We start from the raw sequence: 19,927 nt of genomic DNA, 5'->3' as shown, positions 1-19,927 counted from the left end.
TTAAAATACCCACCTATTCCAGTAAGAAAGGGCACAAAGAACTTCTTGATTCCAGTGGCATAGCTTCAACAGGAAGGAGGGATTGTCCACCCAGCTTTTTTTTCTATCCTGGCTTTCTCCCTGAAAAGCTAGATGTGAAGGAAAAGCCCAGAGGAAAGGAGTGAAGCTGGGTCACCCACTTCCCAACTGTGTGTTAGTAATCAAAATTTAATTACTAATTTAATTACTAATTACTAAATTTACTAAAATTACTAAAATTTAATTACTAATAAAATTTTAATTACTAATGGAACCAGACATCACCAGCCCTGTTTTCTTTTCTACCCGCTTTCCTGACTGCAGTGTAGATTCCATGTTTTATTGAACCTGGTATTATTCAAGCATTTTGGATATTCTCAGAGAATATTTATCAGGGGTTCACTGAAGGCCTCAGAGGTGGAAAGAAAAGCTAAGCCCACTTAGGGCTGACAGTTCTAAGAAATCCTCAATGAGATGGCATCAGGCCAAATTCTGAACTCAAGCCCGTGTAAAGCATAAAGGTGATTTGAAAACATCATTGTAAGATCAAAGGCAGGCTCAAAAGCAGGGTCTTGGGATCTTGATTTTGCTGTTATGAGCTTCAGCTCCACCTAATAGCCACCTCAGGTACTCAAGACCCACAGCCTTTCTCAAGAACTGTGTGTATAACATAGTTAAACATTTTGGTCCATAGGTGTACCCAGAGCACTTTCTTCTCATGGTATTGATCAAAAAAGCAATTGGTAGGAACAGAATAAAGATCTCTAAAACTTGCTTTTGATTTTTCGTGTTATTCCATATTAGATTCTAATGAACTGGTACATATTGAGTATTAATGCAGACCTGTAAATTGTAGAGTATCTTTAGCTAATCTTGTTTTAGTCAATAGATTCCAGTGTTCACAGTCTAAATGAATGTTCCAATGTCATGTTAACATTTTACAAAAATTTGTATTGTAGACTGCAGTGATGATGTATTTCGTTGCAACACAGGAAAATGCCTAAATTATACCTTTGTTTGTGATGGATATGATGACTGTGGAGACCTTAGCGATGAACAGAATTGTGGTAAATGGAAGTTTTATGCTTTTCTAAAATCTTTAAGATACCAGTATTGACTAAGCCAGCAATCTTTTTTCCTTAAACTACTGAAAGAGCAATATACCCTGTAATTCTTTTTGGGCAAAGAAAAAACAGCACACAAATTTTATATGCAACTTGAAAAGGTTTAAAAGAGATGTCTGGGTTAATCCAAATTTTGAAGACAGTGGTATTTTGAAGAAATGTCCTGATTTGCAATTTGTTTTAAACTAATTTAAGATGTTATAGTTGTTTTCTTTCTAAATTGGCTGAATTTAAGTGAGATTGAAGCAAATTGTGAGAGGCTACACACTGGTGAAGCCAATTGTTTTATAGCTGAACTGTTTTTACATACAGCTTCATAGTGAACTTGAATCTTTTGTTTATCAAATTCTGTTTCTTTCAAATTCTGTTTTCAATCACCTTTTTATGTTCTGCCTCCTTATATTTGTCTTTCTACCTACACTTAACTTTCATGGGAAAAAAAAAAAAAAAATTACTGTAAAAGAAAATAATCTTCACATGTAAATATTGGAAAACTTTGAAAGCCTTATTTTTTTTCAACTCTTTTTCCTGGAACTACACCTGAAAAAAATTAAGTGCTCTACAATAATTCTTTAAAAGTTAAAATCTTATTTCTCACTTTTTAAATTTTGCTTTTCTAAGGAAAAGCACAGATAACTTCAAAACTGAAGATCAGGGCACATTTTTTTCCTATCTTGAGATACTTTTTTCTATGTAAAGTTTAAGATCTAACTTTTTGTACAGACTATAAATGGGTTTCATAGCAGATCGGGCACACTGGGCTATTTCTACACTCCCTATTTATTTTGTTGTAAAGTCAACCAGCTCAAGAGAGTGCTTTTCATTATTTGTGGAAGCATTCAGGTAGAAAGAGTAAGATGAAAACTGGAGCAGATTCTTTGTAGATAGTTCTTATGGAAAATACTGAGTGTATGCAAAAAACATAGTTTCTGTTTAAGTGCCAATATGGCAACTGAAAATGTTGGCTAACTGAAAATCGTTCCATGAGATGGGAAGCTGGAAGATCTTTTAATCTGTATAATAAATCTTACAAACTTGTTTATTTGTGAATGGAAAAATCTGTGCACCTGAGAGAAGGAGTGACTGCATCACTATCTACATAGTCAATAGAATTCAGAACATATGTAACTACCATCTGCCAAAAAATTTGCAGGTACAGAATCAGTATGAATGATTAACTTACAGGCAGAAAACAGTTGATTAATAATATAAATTATACAAATGATAATTTATCATCCTTTTTTTTTTTTGTCCTCACTTGCATTTCATTTAGACTGTAATCCAGCAACACATCATCAGTGTGGAGACGGGAGATGTGTAACAGCTGATTGGGTATGTGATGGTGACCATGACTGCATAGACAAATCAGATGAAATAAATTGCTGTAAGTTCCTTTAATCTCTGAAGTAGCTTTTTCTTTACTTAAAAATAAAAGCAAAATGTAAGATAAGTAGTTTACTTACTTATTACTTTTAAGGCAGAACTATAAGCTTATTTGATTTCAGACTTGACAAATATTCTGGTAGACAGCTGCAGCAAGTTAAACATTTGTTGCCATTGTTGAGAAGTGCCAGCATTGCCTTGTGTTTCAGCTTCTTACTAATTACAGAATTATTTTTTTGTTAATTGTAGTGTTCCCATTAAAAAGGGAAGAATGGATGTATATAACCACTTAAACTGAAGGCATTCTGAGTTTGTGACAGCTTTCTGTTATGTTTGTATGTGACCTATCACACCTTGTAAGAGTTTGGACTTCTGTCTGCTCCAATGATGATGGCGTGTATCTGCAAAACAAGTATACTAGAATATTGCTGAGGTTGCAAAACCAAGTCTTGAGGATCTAGCACATGTTTTAATGTAAATAAGTTTCTCATAAGCCATGTGCTTATGCTGCTTTGATTCTTGCTGCCATTCCATGCTTGAGCTAGCAACAATTATCCTACAATTTTCCTTGAAATCTAAGAACCTAAGCTGAGTAAAGGAATGTAAGTAAGTAGGCAAAGATCACGATTTTTATATGAGTAAAAATGATGGCTTTTTTTCTTGGAAAAGCCGAACCTTCATCTCAGCCTGTTGCTAATACCTGACATATATAGTTCCAGTCCCTGTAGTTAAAGATCAGCATAGCTGTAGGCTATTGAAAACACAGCCTACACAATAAAAATGTCTAGTGACCTTCAGTGCTAAGCAGCGTTATCATCTCCTCCTAAAACAACTTCAAGATGATGTTCAAAAATAATTAAGACCTTCATTAACCGAAGTTGATCAGAATATCATGGTTTTTTTTTTCTCTCTAGCGTGTCATAGTCAGGGTCTGGTAGAGTGCAGAAATGGGCAGTGTATTCCTAGTGCATTCCAATGTGATGGAGATAATGACTGCAAAGATGGAAGTGATGAAGAAAACTGCAGTGAAAGTAAGAATGTGCTTCATTTTACTCTTGTTACCGAACCTGCTGTTGACTGCTTTGTTCTAAAGTGCCTTTAGCTAAAACTGTCTCACAAATTTACTTTCTTTGCTTTTCAAATCACACTTGCTGAGGCTGGTTGGTGTCTGCTTTTACACAGGAAGTTGTAAGCATAGTTTTATTAGTCCTTAAAAACATAAAAAGTTAAATGGAGGTGATATATAGCAAAGAATTTGGTTATCTGACATGATCAGCTATTACTTGAAATACATTAATTCATATTCACATTGTCAGCAGCAATTACAAGCTACTATCACAGGAACTGGTGTTGTCTGAAGAGGAATTTTCGCGTGAAAATATTTTTTTTTGTCAGAACTTGGGAGTAGAGAAAGGATAAACAAGCTATTGATTTAGTGCGACTAAGGGAAAATATATGCGAATGTAAGTTTTCAGAGATACTTAGTAGCTGTCTCATGATGGATTGTATCAAAGACAAGGAAACCAGGCAGTTTCTTGAGCCCTGGAATATGATTTCCCAAAGACTTTTGTCCCGTAATACACGTTGACACTCTGAAAGACATGTTGTCATGGTTTCAACATTTGAAGGTATTTTTCACATGTAATTCTCTTGTTTTTAGTAAGGTATGCATTCAGATTGCAGCCTTTCCTTCAATACGAGAATTATTATTGTCTTTCTCTTGTGAATCTTGTTTTTAGGAAATTAAAGGAATTCACTTTATTTGGAAAACTCTAGTGCTGTCAGATGCAGTGGTAGTAGGACAACCTATTAAAAAGTTATTAGAGGAGAACAGACCTGTAATTACAAGATAAATACACAGTGTGATTATATAAGCCTCATTTCTTTATGAAAACGGTCTAGAAGAAATCCTTTCCTGACTGTGTCTAATCAGTCCCTTCTGTTCATAATAAGTTCTTGGGATCTTCCTGCTCTAATTTAGACGTCTCAATTCCAAAAAATAATTGTGAAGTTGAAACACAGAAAGCCCCATTATTCTTCTTCACAATTAATGTTGCCATTGCGAAAGGTCTTGCATGAAATTTCTTCCAGTTCTAACTGTGGCAATCTAAAAACCAAGGACCAAGTTTTGTCCTTAGTTGTGACTGTTCAATCTCACAGAATTCTCAGTTTTTATTCTTCATCTTTCCTGATGTTCAATTGCAGTCTTATTCTATCAGTTCCACAATTTTATGATTCTGTTGCTGATAATGAAACTGCAATTTCTAATATAAAAGAGATGAGGGAGGAGAATGGGATAAACTGAAAAGTACAAAACTATTTAGAGCATTATATAAGCAGCTATTTAGACTTTCAGAATTTCACCCAACTTAATCCTCTAAAATTTGTTTATCAGCAGTAAAGGTGAATTTCACTGAAAACATTGATGTATGATCTGGGCTAGAAGTCAGTTATGTGTTTTGTTTGCATTGCTTTTTGCCTCTACGGATGTTGAAGAAATGGTTAGAAATATTTTTTTGATAAGATGAACAGATACTGATTGAAGGATACTAAACGCAGAGGAGTAGGATAGAGTGATAATTATGTAGTCAATGATCTCACTATATGCTAAAAGATTTTTGTGCTTAGCTTTAAACTGCAAAGCTTTTAAATATGAAAGTTTTCCTTGTTCTTATTATTCATTCTTTAATGCACCTAAACCTCTGTCTAATATTTTGCAGTATTGTGTAGAGCAAAATTCTTCCTTTATGTAACCATATTCTGTCCGTCCTAAATTTGCATGAGCATGCGTAGGCAGAATTTGGACTGCATTTTGATTATTCCTTTTAGTTCCTTGCAAAGTCCATGTCAAAGCAAGGCAGAATTTTTGTTTGTAACTTTCTTTTGTATTTGTGATGTATGTCATTGATTTCAGTAACTACAGAAAATGTAATAGGACATACACTTAATACAGACTTCTCTGCTCTTTAGTAAAAAATTTGGATACGCCTAGCAGAGGCAGTGAAGGTAGTGCTGAAGTGATCTGGAATATCTGTTTTGTTACAAACACGGTAAATATGTGAAATCAGCTTAGAAATTTGAGGTCAAGATGTGGCGACTTGCCACTTGCCTGTAGAAGGATAGGGGAATTAGTGTAATACAGGGTGTTTCAAAAAGATGGACCAAATTTCAAAGCAGTATATTTCGTGATGTCAACATGTTACAATTACACAAAAATTTATACTCTACAGAATAGAGGCATCGAGTGGTAATCACTTGAAACTCTGTGCCCCACCCTGTCAAGTGGTAAGAGTTTCGTTTCAGGATGGTTGCAGAGATACAGTGATTTCAAATGAGGTCCATCTTTTTGAAACACCCTGTATCCTGCTTTGAAACTGGCTCCATCTTTTTGAAACACCCTGTGGTACAAGTATATACACATAGAGATTACAAATGACCGTGTACTCACCTATATCCAAATGAGAAAAATGGTCTCCTTTGCTACATACCTTAAGGAAGCGTAAGATATGACATCTGTTAACATTACTGCTGTCATTCATTTTGTGACAGTAGAAATCTAATATAGATGTACACACAGCTGGTTCTGTGACCCCTTCAAAAGACAGGATAGGGTGTGTTTATAGAAATTCAGCATTGACTGTGCTAGAATCAAAAGAATTTGTACTGCAGCATGGTCATTTTTAAAGAATTGAGAAACTCTTCCACTGTGGGATAAGGAGGAGTTGGAGCAAACTTTAAAAATTAATTTGATTGTAAAGATTTGAAGCTTTAGAAGACAAAAGGCTTTCCCTACTTTTCAAGTTCCAGTTTGCAATCAGATGCATCTGTAAAATATGACAGTCAATTGCTACAGTAAAACAAAGTACTTCAATTGCTTCAATATGTAACATGTATGAAGGGAAGTAAATTGACATAATTATGAATAGATGACTATATCATCAGTTCCTTGGGACAAGGTTGTTGTCAAGGTCATTGAAACAGGCTGTTTCTTCAGCATATTTTGTGTGCCAAATATAAGGATGCCATGACTGAATGATTAATATTTGTGGACAGTAGTGCAATCCAAACACTAAGGAATAGTTGCAATAAACCTTTTTAAACAGGACAAGATGATAAAATCCAAACTGTTAAGTCTCTGTGAACAGAACAGTAAATTAAATGAGAGAATTTGCGAAAGTCATATGGAAGAGAGAATTTAATGATTTAAAAAGGAGCTATCACCGCTATGAGACAGAGAGGAGCCCAGGGATTTGTCAGAGAACCTAATTACCCAGGTAGTGTGCTCAGAAACTTTTTGATGAAGTGTTGGTTTTAGTTACTCTGCATTCCATTTTTAGGACCATAGCCTTTTTAGCTTTTTTGGTGGTGGTGGTGTTTTTCTTTAAACTAGTCAAAGAAGGGCAATAGAGCTTCAGCTCTAATGAGAAGCAGATCAACTGAATGACACTGAAGAATAATTCTCAGAGGGCATTCTCTTTCAGCTAGGACCTATTGTTCCCTTTGAAATCTGATTTACATGACTTTTCATACTCTCCCAGAAAACCATGGTAAATGGCTTTCAGATTTACACCTCTCATTCAGAAACTGGGATATAAATTCTTATATTAAGCATAGGAGTAAAGTGACATCTGGACAGTGCTGCACACTTTTCTTCCTTACAACATCTCCTTATTGCACTTGATGAAATGCTGTAGGGTACTTATTCAGCTATGTAAAGGAAATACCTAATTTTAGTACAAACCCTGTATCTTGTTGCTGCACTCCAGTGATTTTTATCAGTCTGGTAAATATTGGAGTAGTAATTTTCTATTTTCCTCAGGTCAAACCCTCTGTCAGGGTGGAGACCAGAGATGTGATTCCTGTCCTGATCCCTGTGGAACTTCTCTCTGTGAGATGAGAAACAGCCAGACAAACTGCAGTAAGTAGGTCACGTACTTCATACTGTCACAATTTTAGGGTCTTTTACAGTATAATGAGGATGCAGGGTAGGACACAGTAAGTAATTTACTTTAATTTACTGTCTAATGCACCTGTGTAATGATTGCCTATAGAAAATGGCAAGGTTGAAACATAAGTGTCATCATGACTCTTGATCATTTATGTGCTAAGAGATATTCATAACATTCGACACTGAAATATTTTCCCTTCTGTGAATTTTTGGTATGTTCTTAATGGGTGTTTATGGTTGCACTTTTTCTTAACATTTAATTACATTCAGTGTTTACACAAAGTAAACAACATAGTGTAAGTGTAGTGTCATCTAGTTTATTTTCAAAATACAAGAAAACACGGTACTGTGTTTAATAGTTTGGAGAACTTTTATGAAGGGATAATTTTGATATTCAAAGGCAAAATTATTTATTCTCTGACCAATATACATTGTAGAGGATCAAGGTCTTTAACATTGTGTATCTTCATTTCTATGTCCTATACTATACTATCCCATGCAAGCCTCCTCTATACACTGTACACTGGCTTTTGAGTAGCTCTTGTTCACTTGTGCAGTGCCACACTCAGAACAGATGCTCAAAAGAAGTATATTTGGTGAGGTTTTGAAACAGGGGCACAACTGGATCAAAATTATTCAGAATTAGTTAAAACTTTGTGATGTATTAATACAGTCACATGAGTTCAGGTCACCTCGACACATGTACAGGCTTGCCTTCACTTACGTATGAATGTGTAGACATATTCTACAACTGCTTTGTGCTGAGCAGTTATCTCTGCAAGGTATGGCTTGGTACTATATGGTAGTTTGTTTTGATAATGTTATTCCATTTAGGCTAGATATGGGAAGATCAACTAGTCCAAACTCTGGAATCTCTCTAAAGTTGTGATTGTCACTCACAAGTGTTTGTCTGAGACAAGGACCATTCCTGCTAGGGCCTTTTAGATGTTGCTGAAGTAAAGCTATCAGATACTTGGGCATATAGGCTCTACACGTGCTTCTATCAGTGCTTCTCCTAACTTTTGAAAAGAAACAATCATAAGTACCATGTTTAGCATTAGAAGGAAGTTACTTCACATTTTTGGTCAACTAGTCCAAACTCCTGATCAAAGCAGTCCCAAATAAGTCATGTGGCCCATGACCTTGTGTTGGTGAGTTTTGACTGTCTCCAGGGTCAGAGATTCCACAGTCTTTCTGGGAGACTTGTTCCAGTGCTAGGCCACTCTAATAGTAAAAACCTTTTTTGCATATCTGTAACTGGAATTCTCTGTCTTACAGCTTGTGCCTTCTGCCTCTCATCCTGTTCCTGTGCGCTTCTAAGAGTCTGGTTGTGTCTGCTTTACTGCTTTATACCTTCACATTAAATAATTGTTAACAGCAATAAGATCTGTCCTTAGCCTTCCCTTTTGATGGCTGAACAAACCCTGTTTTCCAAGCTTTTGCCTGTAGATCATGTGATCTGGTCCCCTAACCTGCTTGGTGGCCTCCCACTGACCCCATTCCAGTATGTTGATTTCTCTCATGAATTGGAGAGCCAAAAACCAGGACACAATACTCCAGATATGCACCAGTGCTGAATAAAAGGGGATGACAGGCAGTCATCAGAGACAGCCATCAGATTAATCAGGCATGATTTTCTCCTGACAAATCCATGTTGGCTGCTCCCAGTCACCTTTTTTTGCCCTTCCCAAAGAGGGATGTCATGTTTGCCTTTTTCTAGTCATCAGGTGCCAGGGTTGCTGTAACCTTTTGAAGATGATATAAAGCAACCTTCCAACGACATTCCTCAGTGGAAACTGAGGGAGAAAAGGCATTGAGTACCTTGATCTTTTCCATGTCACACGTCACTAGCTCCCCTGCCCCAGTGAGCAGCAGATTCACTTTTTTCTTACCTTTCTTTTTGCTGCCAAGTGAAGGATGTTTAGTCCCAGATCTTTCTGCCTGCAGGAGAAGAGGCAGCTTTAGCAGCCTGTGACTCTAAGAACAGGTGTTGCTTCTCAGTTTCTCCATTTGAAGATTCATCTTATTTAATTGAGCATTACTGACTCTGCCACAAAACTGTGGTTTACCTAGGAACAGGGTGTTCCATATTTCTATCTGCTGTTTCAAAGCTTCTTTACTTATAATACCTTGAAAACTTATCAGACGTTACACTAAACCCTGTTTCATACGGCAATTTGTATGGCAATCCCAAGCACAAATACAGGCTGGACAGCTAATGGATTTAGAGCAGCCTCGAGGAGAAGGACTTGGGGTTGTTGATTGAAGAGAAGCTCAACATGACATGGCAATGTGCCCTTGTAGCCCAGAAAGCCAGCTGTATCTTGGGCTGCATCAAAAGAAGTATGACCAACAGGTCAAGGCAGGTGATTCTCTCCCTCTATTCTGTTCTTGTGAGACTCCACATAGAGTGTTGCATCCAGCTTTGGGGCCCCCAGCATAAGGATGGGGAGCGAGTCCAGAAGAGAGCCACGAAGATGATCAGGGGGCTGGAGCACCTCTCCTGTAAAGACAGACTGAGAGAGTTGGGGTTGTTCAGCCTGGAGAAGAGAAGGCTCCAAGGAAACCTGGCAGCAGCCTTCCATTACCTAAAGGGGACCTACGAGAAAGCTGGAGAGGGACTTTTTGCAAGGGCATGTAGTGACAGGACAAGGGATGGAGCTTTGAGCAGCCTGGTCTAGAGGAAGATGTCCCTTCCCATGGCAGGTGAATTGGAACTAGATTATCTTTAAGGTCTCTTCTAACCCAAACTATTCTATGACTCTACGATTCTGTGTTTAAAACTAAAGCAACTTTATGTTTACTCAGGTCAAAAAAGACAGTATTTTGTAATATTCATTTTTAAATACTTAAACTGCTTAGTAAAGAACACATCTGATATATTGTGACAGGATCAACACTGGACTTAAAACTGATGGCTCTTTAGTCACCAGCTGTGCATAAGACAGGTCCTTTATTTGGCTGGCAAACAAGGCACCAGCAGCAGCCTTACCCAACAAGTAGGAAAATATTTAAATTCCCACAGTAGCCTATGGTTCTTATGTACTCAGGGAGCAATTATCTTTTAAGCAAATTACCTTTCTTAAACAGTGACTACAGTCCTGTTGAAAGCAAGAATCTTCCAAGCAGTGTGACTGCAATTCGGTTGTCTCATAATGAGAAAGAGCTGAAAGTGTGCTTTCTTTCTTTGACTCATCTTCCTTGTGGATAATTCACTATGAGACAGCAGTTTGTACTGAGGTCCAAAATCTTTTCCTCATCAAAGCACATTCTTGTATCCCATTTTATATATGGACAGCAATTTTGGAAAATGTTTGAGTGGCTAGGACTATGTTACAAGATAGCGAAATACACTTTTTGACAGGTGATATTTGAGTTCTAAAACTATGTTTGTATTCCATATCATGAGAAACCCAAGAGCTTTTTGTGGAGGTGTTACCTCATCATAGTATGGGCAACAGTCTGTGATTCTCAACGGGAGTAATACATAATCTGAATTAGACTCCTGGGTCATTTCTCTTTCTCCCTGACTGGTCCAGGGAATATTTAATTGTTTATACACAATGGAACAGCAAGAGAATTTGGGAGAGATTTTTCTTTCCCAACATCTGGAAGTACTATTTTCTTTGTTCATGTTATTTTCACTGTTCGTATTTTGACCAGGGTTATTTAATCTTTGGTAAGAGTTGAGAATTCCCAGGGAAAATTTGTTTTGACAAAGCAGTGTTTTCTGGCCCAAATAACTCTTTGGTTGGAAAATTCCAAAGCATAGGCCACATTTCACAATATTGAATATGATGGATGTTCTCCATGTGCCATAATGTTTGATCAGTTTAGGCTCTGCATGACAATGCAGTTAAAATGTATTTAGGATAATAGAACAAATATCTGCTCACTCTGGAGAGTGTAAGGAAGACAGAGCCAAGCTATTTCAGTGCTCAGTGACAGGACCAGGGGCAATGGGCACAAACCAAAATACGGCAGGTTCCCTCTGAACATAAGGAATCACTTATTTTACTGCAAGGGTGACTGATCATAAGTTATATAGAGAGGTTGTGAAGTCTCTGTCCTTGGAGACAGTCAAAAGCCAACTGAGCATGGTTCTGCACAACTGGCTCTAGGTGGCCCTGCTTGAGCAGATGAGCTCCAGAGGTCCCTTCTGACTTTAGCCATTCTGTGATTCTGTGAAATATCCCATTCACTTCTGTTACTATGTTTGGAACTAGTTTCTATATAGTATGTAGAGCATATTAATACTAAATACATGAAGATATGAAACCCAGGCATAATCTTTGCAGTGTTTCCACTCATTAGGAGCATTTCAGGGGACTAGATTTTCTTCTAGAATTCCCCTAAACCCCTATAAATATGAGCCATAACAAAAGAGAGAATGATGTACGTGTATTTCTACCCTTTAATAATGTTGTTATGTTATACAAACCCTTAGAACATTGCTTGTACATTTGTGTTAATTTACTTGGGTTTCATCATTAAATACTGATGAACATGTAATATTCTGTACAAATTAAGAAAAGATGCTAGCTGAGGAAAAATCAAAAGACAGAAGCAAACTGATCTGGGCATCTGGGGCTGAAGTGCGAGAGAACAAGGAAGAGTTCATCATGAAGAAAAGGAAATGGCAATAATGTGAGGAGGATTGCTGAAGTCTTTGAACCTAAATAGCCCATAGCTGGGACTAAGTGGTTTGAGACAACAGAAATAGTTCAGTATTGGCAGTATGCAAGGATTCAGCAGAGAGGAAATGCTGTATATAAAATGAGCTTTGTGATCCTCAGATTAGAGGTAAATACTAAAAGAGGTTGTAACAGGGAATGCCAGTCCAAGAAAGGCTGGCCAGTTCTGCTCATCAGCTGAATAACTGACTGTTAGGTCTTTCAGCTTCCTCTCAAAGATACAGCTATAGGGTCACACAGTTGCCACCCTGTGCTGGCAACTGGTACTAGCACCTGGCTGGCAGAGAATGTTAATAATGTTAAGATAAATTTCCTTCCAAAATAAACAAATAGTCTTTTGATAGCAAACTTTTGAATAGTACACTTTTTCATGGAAAATTTTCTCATATTGCAAAAGTAAATAAGAATAAATAATTTCACATTGGTCTGAATGCTAGATGAAAAAATGAATTTCAATCTGAATCAAAGTGAAATTCTGCATGTTGTTTTCTGTTGAGGTGGAAAATTGAAAGATAAATAGTTCTGGCTACCAGTTTGGGAAGAAATGCAAAAGCTGTACAATTTTAATCCAAAATACTCCTAAATCCCCTAAAAGCTGGATTTTTTTTCTATGTAGCTATAGTCTGTGGAATCATAAGGACTTGTAGCTAAGATGTTACTCAGGAAGTTAATGCATATTGGTAAGGCAATATAAGTCTCTGAATGGGTTATTAGGTGGGCAGAGGTCAAACCCACCTTACTGGTATAAATAGTCTCATATGGGGTCTTGAGCTCTGAAACTTACAGTTTCTCAAGCCTGAGAGGAAATCCCCTGACTACTAAATTTGTTAAGTAATTTTGTAATTATTTCTTCTCTGTTTCATTTAGTCTCACACCATTTGTGTTCTTTTTTTGTTTTCTTTCTGTGAAAGGTCAGTGTGAACCAATTACTCTGGAACTCTGTATGAACTTGCCTTACAACTATACTTATTACCCAAACTACCTGGGCCACAGAACACAGAAGGAAGCCTCTGTCAGCTGGGAGTCTTCTCTTTTCCCAGCCTTGGTTCAGACGAACTGCTACAAATACCTCATGTTTTTTGCCTGTACAATCTTAGTACCTAAATGTGACCCCCATACAAATCAGCGGATCCCACCTTGCAGGTACTATATTGCACTTCATTTAGTTATTGACTGACAATGTCTGCTTTGTTAGTCTTGCAAGTTTTCTGTTTCCATTGAAAATGCCGGAAATTTTGCTTTGGAATTCCAAGCAAAAGGTAGAGAACAATATATTCTGTAGGATCATTAAATGCAGTTCATTACATGCGTATGATTAGTATCTGAAGTATCCCAAATAAGGAGAGGGATAGAAGTTCAATCATTTTCAAAATGTATATATTGAGTAGAGTAGACTATTTTAGTTGGAACAGACCTACAATGATCGTCAAGTCCGACTGCCACTCCTCTCCCCATTTATACTTGTGTCCAGCATTACTCTCTCCTAGGTGCAGGATCCAGCATTTGAACTTGTTAAATTTAATCCCATTAATCATAGCCTAATGCTCCAGTCTATCTAGATACCTGTGTAAGGTCTCTTGGCCCTCAAGAGAGTCAACAGCACCTCCTATCTTGGTATCACCAGCAAACTTGCTGATGGAGTATTCAACTCCTGCATCCAGGCCATTGATAAATATATTGAACAGAACTGGCCCTAGAATTGAACCCTGAGGAACACCACTCATGACTAGTTGCCAGTCAGATGTATTCACAACCACCCTTCACAACAACCCTTTGAGCTCTGCCCTTCAGCCAGTTCTTCGCCCAATGCATCATGAGCCAGTTCCTCTCATGGTTGGACAACTTGTCCAAAAGGATGCTGTGAGCTATGTATGAAGCATTTTCCATTTCTGTGGATTTGATTAGAATCGCACCACTATAAAGGGTATTCAAACATAGACTCAATTAACTAAATTAGGAACATTAGTATTTGTAATAGTTCCTTGCATTAGTATATCACTTTATCTATGCAAAGACTATCCAAATACTGTTAACAAAAACTGGGATTTTAATGCATGCTTGCCTTTCTAAATTAGAGGAGTGCCACATCATTCTGAATTGTAGACTAACTCAGGCTTTCTGCTTGTCAGATTAACTTTTCTACCATCCTCGTCAATTAACTGTACTTTTCAGAGTTATTCCTGTGTCTGTTCAAAAGAGACTATGGTCTGCACATCCTATGGCTGTGGTAGCAGCAGTTCTTGCAGGTTAGCAGAGCTAATAAACCTGAGCAGCAGGCAGAGCTCTTTGAGCTACCGGCTGCTAGAGCTGTGTCATACTGTATTTCTGTCTCTTTTATTGGGCCTACCCTGACAGTATTGATCAATTAACATCTACTGTATTGGAAAAGTGCACTGAAAATTGCAGTGCATGTCCTAAGATTTCCTACCGTTTTACGTTGTTGAAAAATAGATAACATTTCCTTGTCCAGTGATGTGCTTCTTAGTACAAGTTAATTAATAAAATTTTGATAACTTATTCTAATGTAGAGGGAAAAAAGTAAAATTGAGGCTGTTTGCTTTAGCAACTGCATACGTAGCTAACAGATTTTATGATGTATTCACAGTACAGTCTAACAGTCTTCAAATTTAAGGTATTAAACACATGAAGAGGAGCTCGTAGAAACACTAGAACAATTTAGTTTGAAGGATAGCATCACTTTTAGATCAAATTGAATATAGAACATAAAATTTCATATCCTAGGCTTCAGAGCTCTGGTTTTGTAACTGTTTTCAGGTTTCCCTCTTGTGTTAGGTCAAAAATAGAGGCTTTATCAGGAAGGGATACCTTGGAGGGTCCCACTGTGATCTGTAGTATTTGCTTTACCTTAAGATTTTAGGAAGAATTTCAGACACAGATATTATGTAAAAATATTTTAGAAATGAAAACACATATAGCCTTTTATCAATAAACTCCTCAGTTAATTGCGAAATGTAGGGCAGAAAAAAAAACCAAGTACATCAACAAAAGTATAAATGTACTTAACTGCAATTTGAAGCTCCTAGAAGGCAGAGTGTGATATTCTGAGCATATAATCTATATTCTGAGAATTTGCTGCTGCCTTTGCAAAATAACTGTGCTCTTATTGAAAGGTATCAGTGGTTAGTTGAACTTAACAGGGCGTGTGTATTGCTTTGACTTTTCCTGTAAATATGAAATGGAGTTCAGCTGATGCAGTTTTTCAGTGTTAAATTTTTCAAGTTGAAGTGCACTTTCCAACCGTGAGTTGCAAATTCATGTTATAATTCTGTATCTGTTATAAAATATACTTATCAGAGATGTATTAGATGTATTTTTTTCATACTGGCACACTCATCTCTTCATGCTAGGTGATATAACTAAAGTATTTTAATTCTACTCTCTCTGTATAAAACATCTGTTCCTGCTTTGCAAGGTTTTTCATTGCCTTTGTGTTATTAGTTTGACCGTCATGCTTTAGGTGTTGACTATAATGATCTTAATGAAGTTTTGTTTAAGGAACACAGGTGAAGGGGTTTTTATTTTAAGAGCTGATCTTGCTGTTATTGAGGCCATTCATTGATTTATCAGAAGTATTTTCAAATTGAACAGTATTCTTCATCTCTCATAAGGCATTTGTAATATTAGTCCAGGTCTGGTGAAATAATCTTTGAAGCTAAATTTGTGCTGGGTTCCCACTGCAGACAAATGGAGTTTCATAGATGAAACACATAAGGACTAAGCTTAGAAATCCCTGTTTCCTAATAATTACAAACTATCTTTCCTATAAATTGACTCTGCAAGGTGCTTAGCAACTTCTGGAGATTCTGGGTTCACAACTTTCCAGGAAGTCTATCAGTGTCCCTTATTTTGGGACCAGTAAATGCCTTCCTAGTCACATTAGCCTATAATGACATGGAGATTACACTATGTGTGCATTTAAACAGTCACCAGCTGACTTTGGTGTTGTTCCAAAACTGTGACAGATGTGAATGAAGAATAATCCTGGTCAAATCTGATGCCCCTTATGTGTTGGCATTAATTTAGGCATCTCATTACTGTATTTGAATTGAGAGAATAAAGAGATACTTCATGTTTTAGTTAACTGCTAAATATGCTTAATGTTCTTAAAAAACTGTTAGATTGGATTCCATTGCAGCAAATTACAGATTTCTATGGTACTTTTTTTTTTTTTTTCTTTTTTAGCCTTGTATTTCTTTCTCCTACCAAGAAGGAGATTTCTCTGCTTTGTGATGTGAACTCTTGTTAACTGTTAACTTGTTAGATTGATTCAGGGACAGTACCACAGATGAGATTTGATGGAGAAGTAAATAAAGAAGTCTGTTACCGAGGTATTCTGACACCCCAGCTGTGAGACCCAGTATGGGAATGTGAGAAGGATTTAAAAAAAAAAAAAAGTACCAATGGTTCTTCCATTTTTCCGAATAGTATTGCAATAGGCTTCCATATGTGCTTTGATGAGCACTAGTTTGAATTTTAATTATTTCCCTACAGACTGACAACTAAATGGCTTGCAATAGCTTTTGGAAAGTGTCAGCTTTGACCAAAGATTTGAGTCTGCAGAGAATGCAGGACAGATATGGATCAGATGGTCTCAGCCAACAAAATCAAATTTTTAAAATGTCTTAATCATGTTATTGTTGTTAGTTTTGGGGTTTTGTCATTGATAAATAATAATTCTGGCATTTGGAAAGCTGAGGTTAGAAAGTGGTGTGAGTCAAACTTTTTGATATTGAGAAGGCTCTAAAAGGAAAGTGTCTGTAACTGTAGCATGGTTAACCAATGTCAATCCAATCATACATTCCTTCCAGATGCTCAACTCAATGGTGAATCCTTTGGTCCAGAAAAATAATTGGTTCTTCTTCCTGCAATCACCCAAAACAAAATTAAATTAGAGAAGATTAATAATGTATTGTTTTCTCAGAAGAACATAAAATAATTGATCCTAAATGGATCTCTTTGCTTGGTTTTGATCACAGCATTTCTTGAAGCTTATTGGAGGAAAAAAAATGTTCCATTGGTCAGAAGACAAAGGAAAAGGAGTGGAAAAAAAATGCCTTCCATGAAAGGAGTGTATAGTCCTAGAAGAAAAATCTGGAAAAATTAATCAAATTAAATAAAACACAAGCTAAAAGTGACATGAAGGAAACTGAAAAAAAAAAAAAAAGTGTGTAGGATCCTCCTGTTGAATATTTTTCACCCTATAAGAACAAAGGAGAATATTCTTTGAAATGGTAGGAGGAAGTCCAAATGGTCATAGGTTTAGAAAACATGATCTAAAAGGTGGGATTAAATGAGTTGCTGAGTCAAGAAACAAGAATTGGGGGACCATCAAAGCCTTCAAATAGATAGAAGTGAGCTGATGTGAGAAAATAAATTATTCACCATATTCACTGAAGTTCAACCTAGGAAGTGATAGATTTAGAGTATATCAGGAGAGCTACCTATCAAATATAAGGAAAATAATAGATATCTGTGTATGAGAATGGGTGATAAGTGTACAAAATCTTACCAATTGAAGAGTTTTTAAGAAAAGCATAGACAAATAGCTGTTAAGCATGATACATGTTTCTGTTTGGAGGAAGAGATGAAAAGGATGTTGAGGTTCTTAATCCCATACTGCCTAGTTAATATTTAGAAAAAAGGCACTTGAAACAAACAGGGATTCAAAATACCAGAGAGTCAAGACAAGGCTATTGGTATGAACAGCACATCTATGATTCCAGCCAAAACTAGTTGCTAAATGTTTAATATCATGCTTAAAATAATAGGGATTTTTCTATTATGCATTTTCTCTTTGTACTTTTGAAGCACTTTACATTGGATATTTTGAGAGACAAGATGTTAATCTAGATGGACAAAAGTATTTTTTTATGGTGAGTCCTGTATTTTTATGGTAAAAAAAAACCCAACCAAACCAAACCAGCAGGAGGACTCTATTGGTGCCTTTTTATCACGTGCAATACAAGCTTTGATTTCCCCCAAACTTTTAATTTTATTTAATTCCCTGTGGAGTTATTTGCTCTTTTGTTTGCAGGTTTAAATATTTTGCCCTTCTGAAACCACATGGTTTCTGAGGTAGCCTGATCAGAAGAAGTAGCATTTAATTGGTACAAAATTGTGTTTGGCTTTTGGTCCTGAAGGAGGGCAATTGGTGCTTCTTCAGAAAGTTTCTCTGCTATCCCTTAGAGAGGAGAGAATATTTCTAAGTAGTTATATTTGGCTATTATGTTATACCTCAGGTAGTAGTCTGCATACAGTAAGTTAAAATGTTTCAACACCAACAACATATATTTTGGTATATATATTCCATGTAAAGAAATCTGATTAACAGATTTTTTTCTTGATTTTTGTATCTGACTTTGCCTAGAATTAATAACTTCCAGTAACTGGGGATTTCTAAGACTTTCACTACATTTACTCTGTGCCATTCTACTCTGTCTCCTCAGGACATTATGTGTGCAGTCTAAGGAACGCTGTGAGTCTGTGCTTGGGATTGTAGGTCTGCAGTGGCCAGAAGATACTGACTGCTCTCAGTTTCCAGATGAGAAATCAGACAACCAAACTTGTCTAACACCAGATGAAGATGTAGAAGGTAACTCCTATAAATACATAGAACAGGAAATGAAAGATTTAATTAGGTTCCCAAAGTCACTAATTTTTTTTTCCATACCTCCTCTTTAAATTATAATATTAAAACTGTGGAAATTATTCCAAACTGGGTTTCAGGGAATTTGGATACCTACAGTTTTCAGATAAGAGAGGAAGTATCAATTACCTCAAATCTTTGAAAGTCAGTAGTTGAGATTTGTTGCTAACACCACACCTACTGCTTGGTTGTGTTTCTACTTCACTTTTTCACCTATTTAGGTGATATAATAATGCTTTTCCAACCAGGAAGCAGTCTTAAAGAAGCTGAGCCTTATGATAGCTCTGAGAAAAATATTGTAATGTTACTGTCTTTACCAGCTATTGTTTGCTCTTGATTTTTGTCTGGGGAAGGTTTTGTAGAGAGTTGTACCAAACCACCTTCAGTAGCAACTGACAAATTTCAGTTCTTGAGTTCAGCCATAATTCATCATTGTGGTTGTGAACATAGAACAAAAGAATAAAATTGCCTTGAATGCTTCTGGATATTTTTTGTGTGTGTATGCAGAGAGAAGTTGTGCAGCTTTTCCTTCTGCAGGGGTCATCAGATGTGAGATCTGTGGGGATTTTGACATGCCTTTTCTTTTTCTTGCGAAAACGCCAGTAAAGTAGCTGGGAGAATACTGAGATGGTGTGTGCTACAGTGCCTGCAATATGCTGGTCATGTTCTGTTCTCACTCTTCTCCTACTCACCTACATGGTGATAACGGAATTTCCACAACCTTGATCTTGCTCAGAGAAAGCAATGGGCAAAAGCTAGTTAGTCTATACTTCTTTTAGTGAAGATGTATTGCTGAGAATATGGTGAAGAAATCATGAAGAACCAATGAGGCATGTATAACCATTAGCACTATTTCTTCAAGTATAGTCTGTGTGCACATATATCACTGTGAGGATTTTATAAAGTTGTGTAATACCATAGTAATTAAATCCTCTGTCATGGATCACTTGAGAGACAAGGAGATAATTTCCCTCTATGGCAGTAAGCTGATGGAATCCATTATTACACAGCAGTGTGTAAGAAAGGAAAGTGAAGATTTTGGCACAACAAGGTGTGTTAAAGAAAAAAACAACATGATTTAATTTCCTCAGGT

At 36.7% G+C, this 19,927-nt stretch overlaps 1 protein-coding gene across 5 annotated transcripts in view; it reads left to right on the top strand.

The window, feature by feature from the left end:
* The window catches only part of CORIN (corin, serine peptidase), a 143,256-nt gene that overhangs the window by 88,785 nt on the left and 34,544 nt on the right, over nucleotides 1-19,927 (top strand). For 3 of the 5 annotated variants that reach the window (XM_071807455.1, XM_071807458.1, XM_065836775.2), the window contains 6 exons: nucleotides 978-1,085; nucleotides 2,416-2,526; nucleotides 3,440-3,556; nucleotides 7,345-7,443; nucleotides 13,079-13,310; nucleotides 18,635-18,780. In XM_071807455.1, coding sequence (XP_071663556.1) covers nucleotides 978-1,085; nucleotides 2,416-2,526; nucleotides 3,440-3,556; nucleotides 7,345-7,443; nucleotides 13,079-13,310; nucleotides 18,635-18,780 — 813 coding nt within the window. The remainder of the gene's footprint in view (nucleotides 1-977; nucleotides 1,086-2,415; nucleotides 2,527-3,439; nucleotides 3,557-7,344; nucleotides 7,444-13,078; nucleotides 13,311-18,634; nucleotides 18,781-19,927) is intronic. The other 2 variants (XM_071807456.1, XM_071807457.1) reach the window with 2 other exon arrangements.

The sequence above is a fragment of the Patagioenas fasciata genome, chromosome 4, assembly GCF_037038585.1.
Source record: "Patagioenas fasciata isolate bPatFas1 chromosome 4, bPatFas1.hap1, whole genome shotgun sequence".
NCBI classification, from domain to species: domain Eukaryota; kingdom Metazoa; phylum Chordata; class Aves; order Columbiformes; family Columbidae; genus Patagioenas; species Patagioenas fasciata.
Note: the sequence above shows the minus strand (reverse complement) of the source record. Positions and strands in the feature narration are given on the sequence as shown.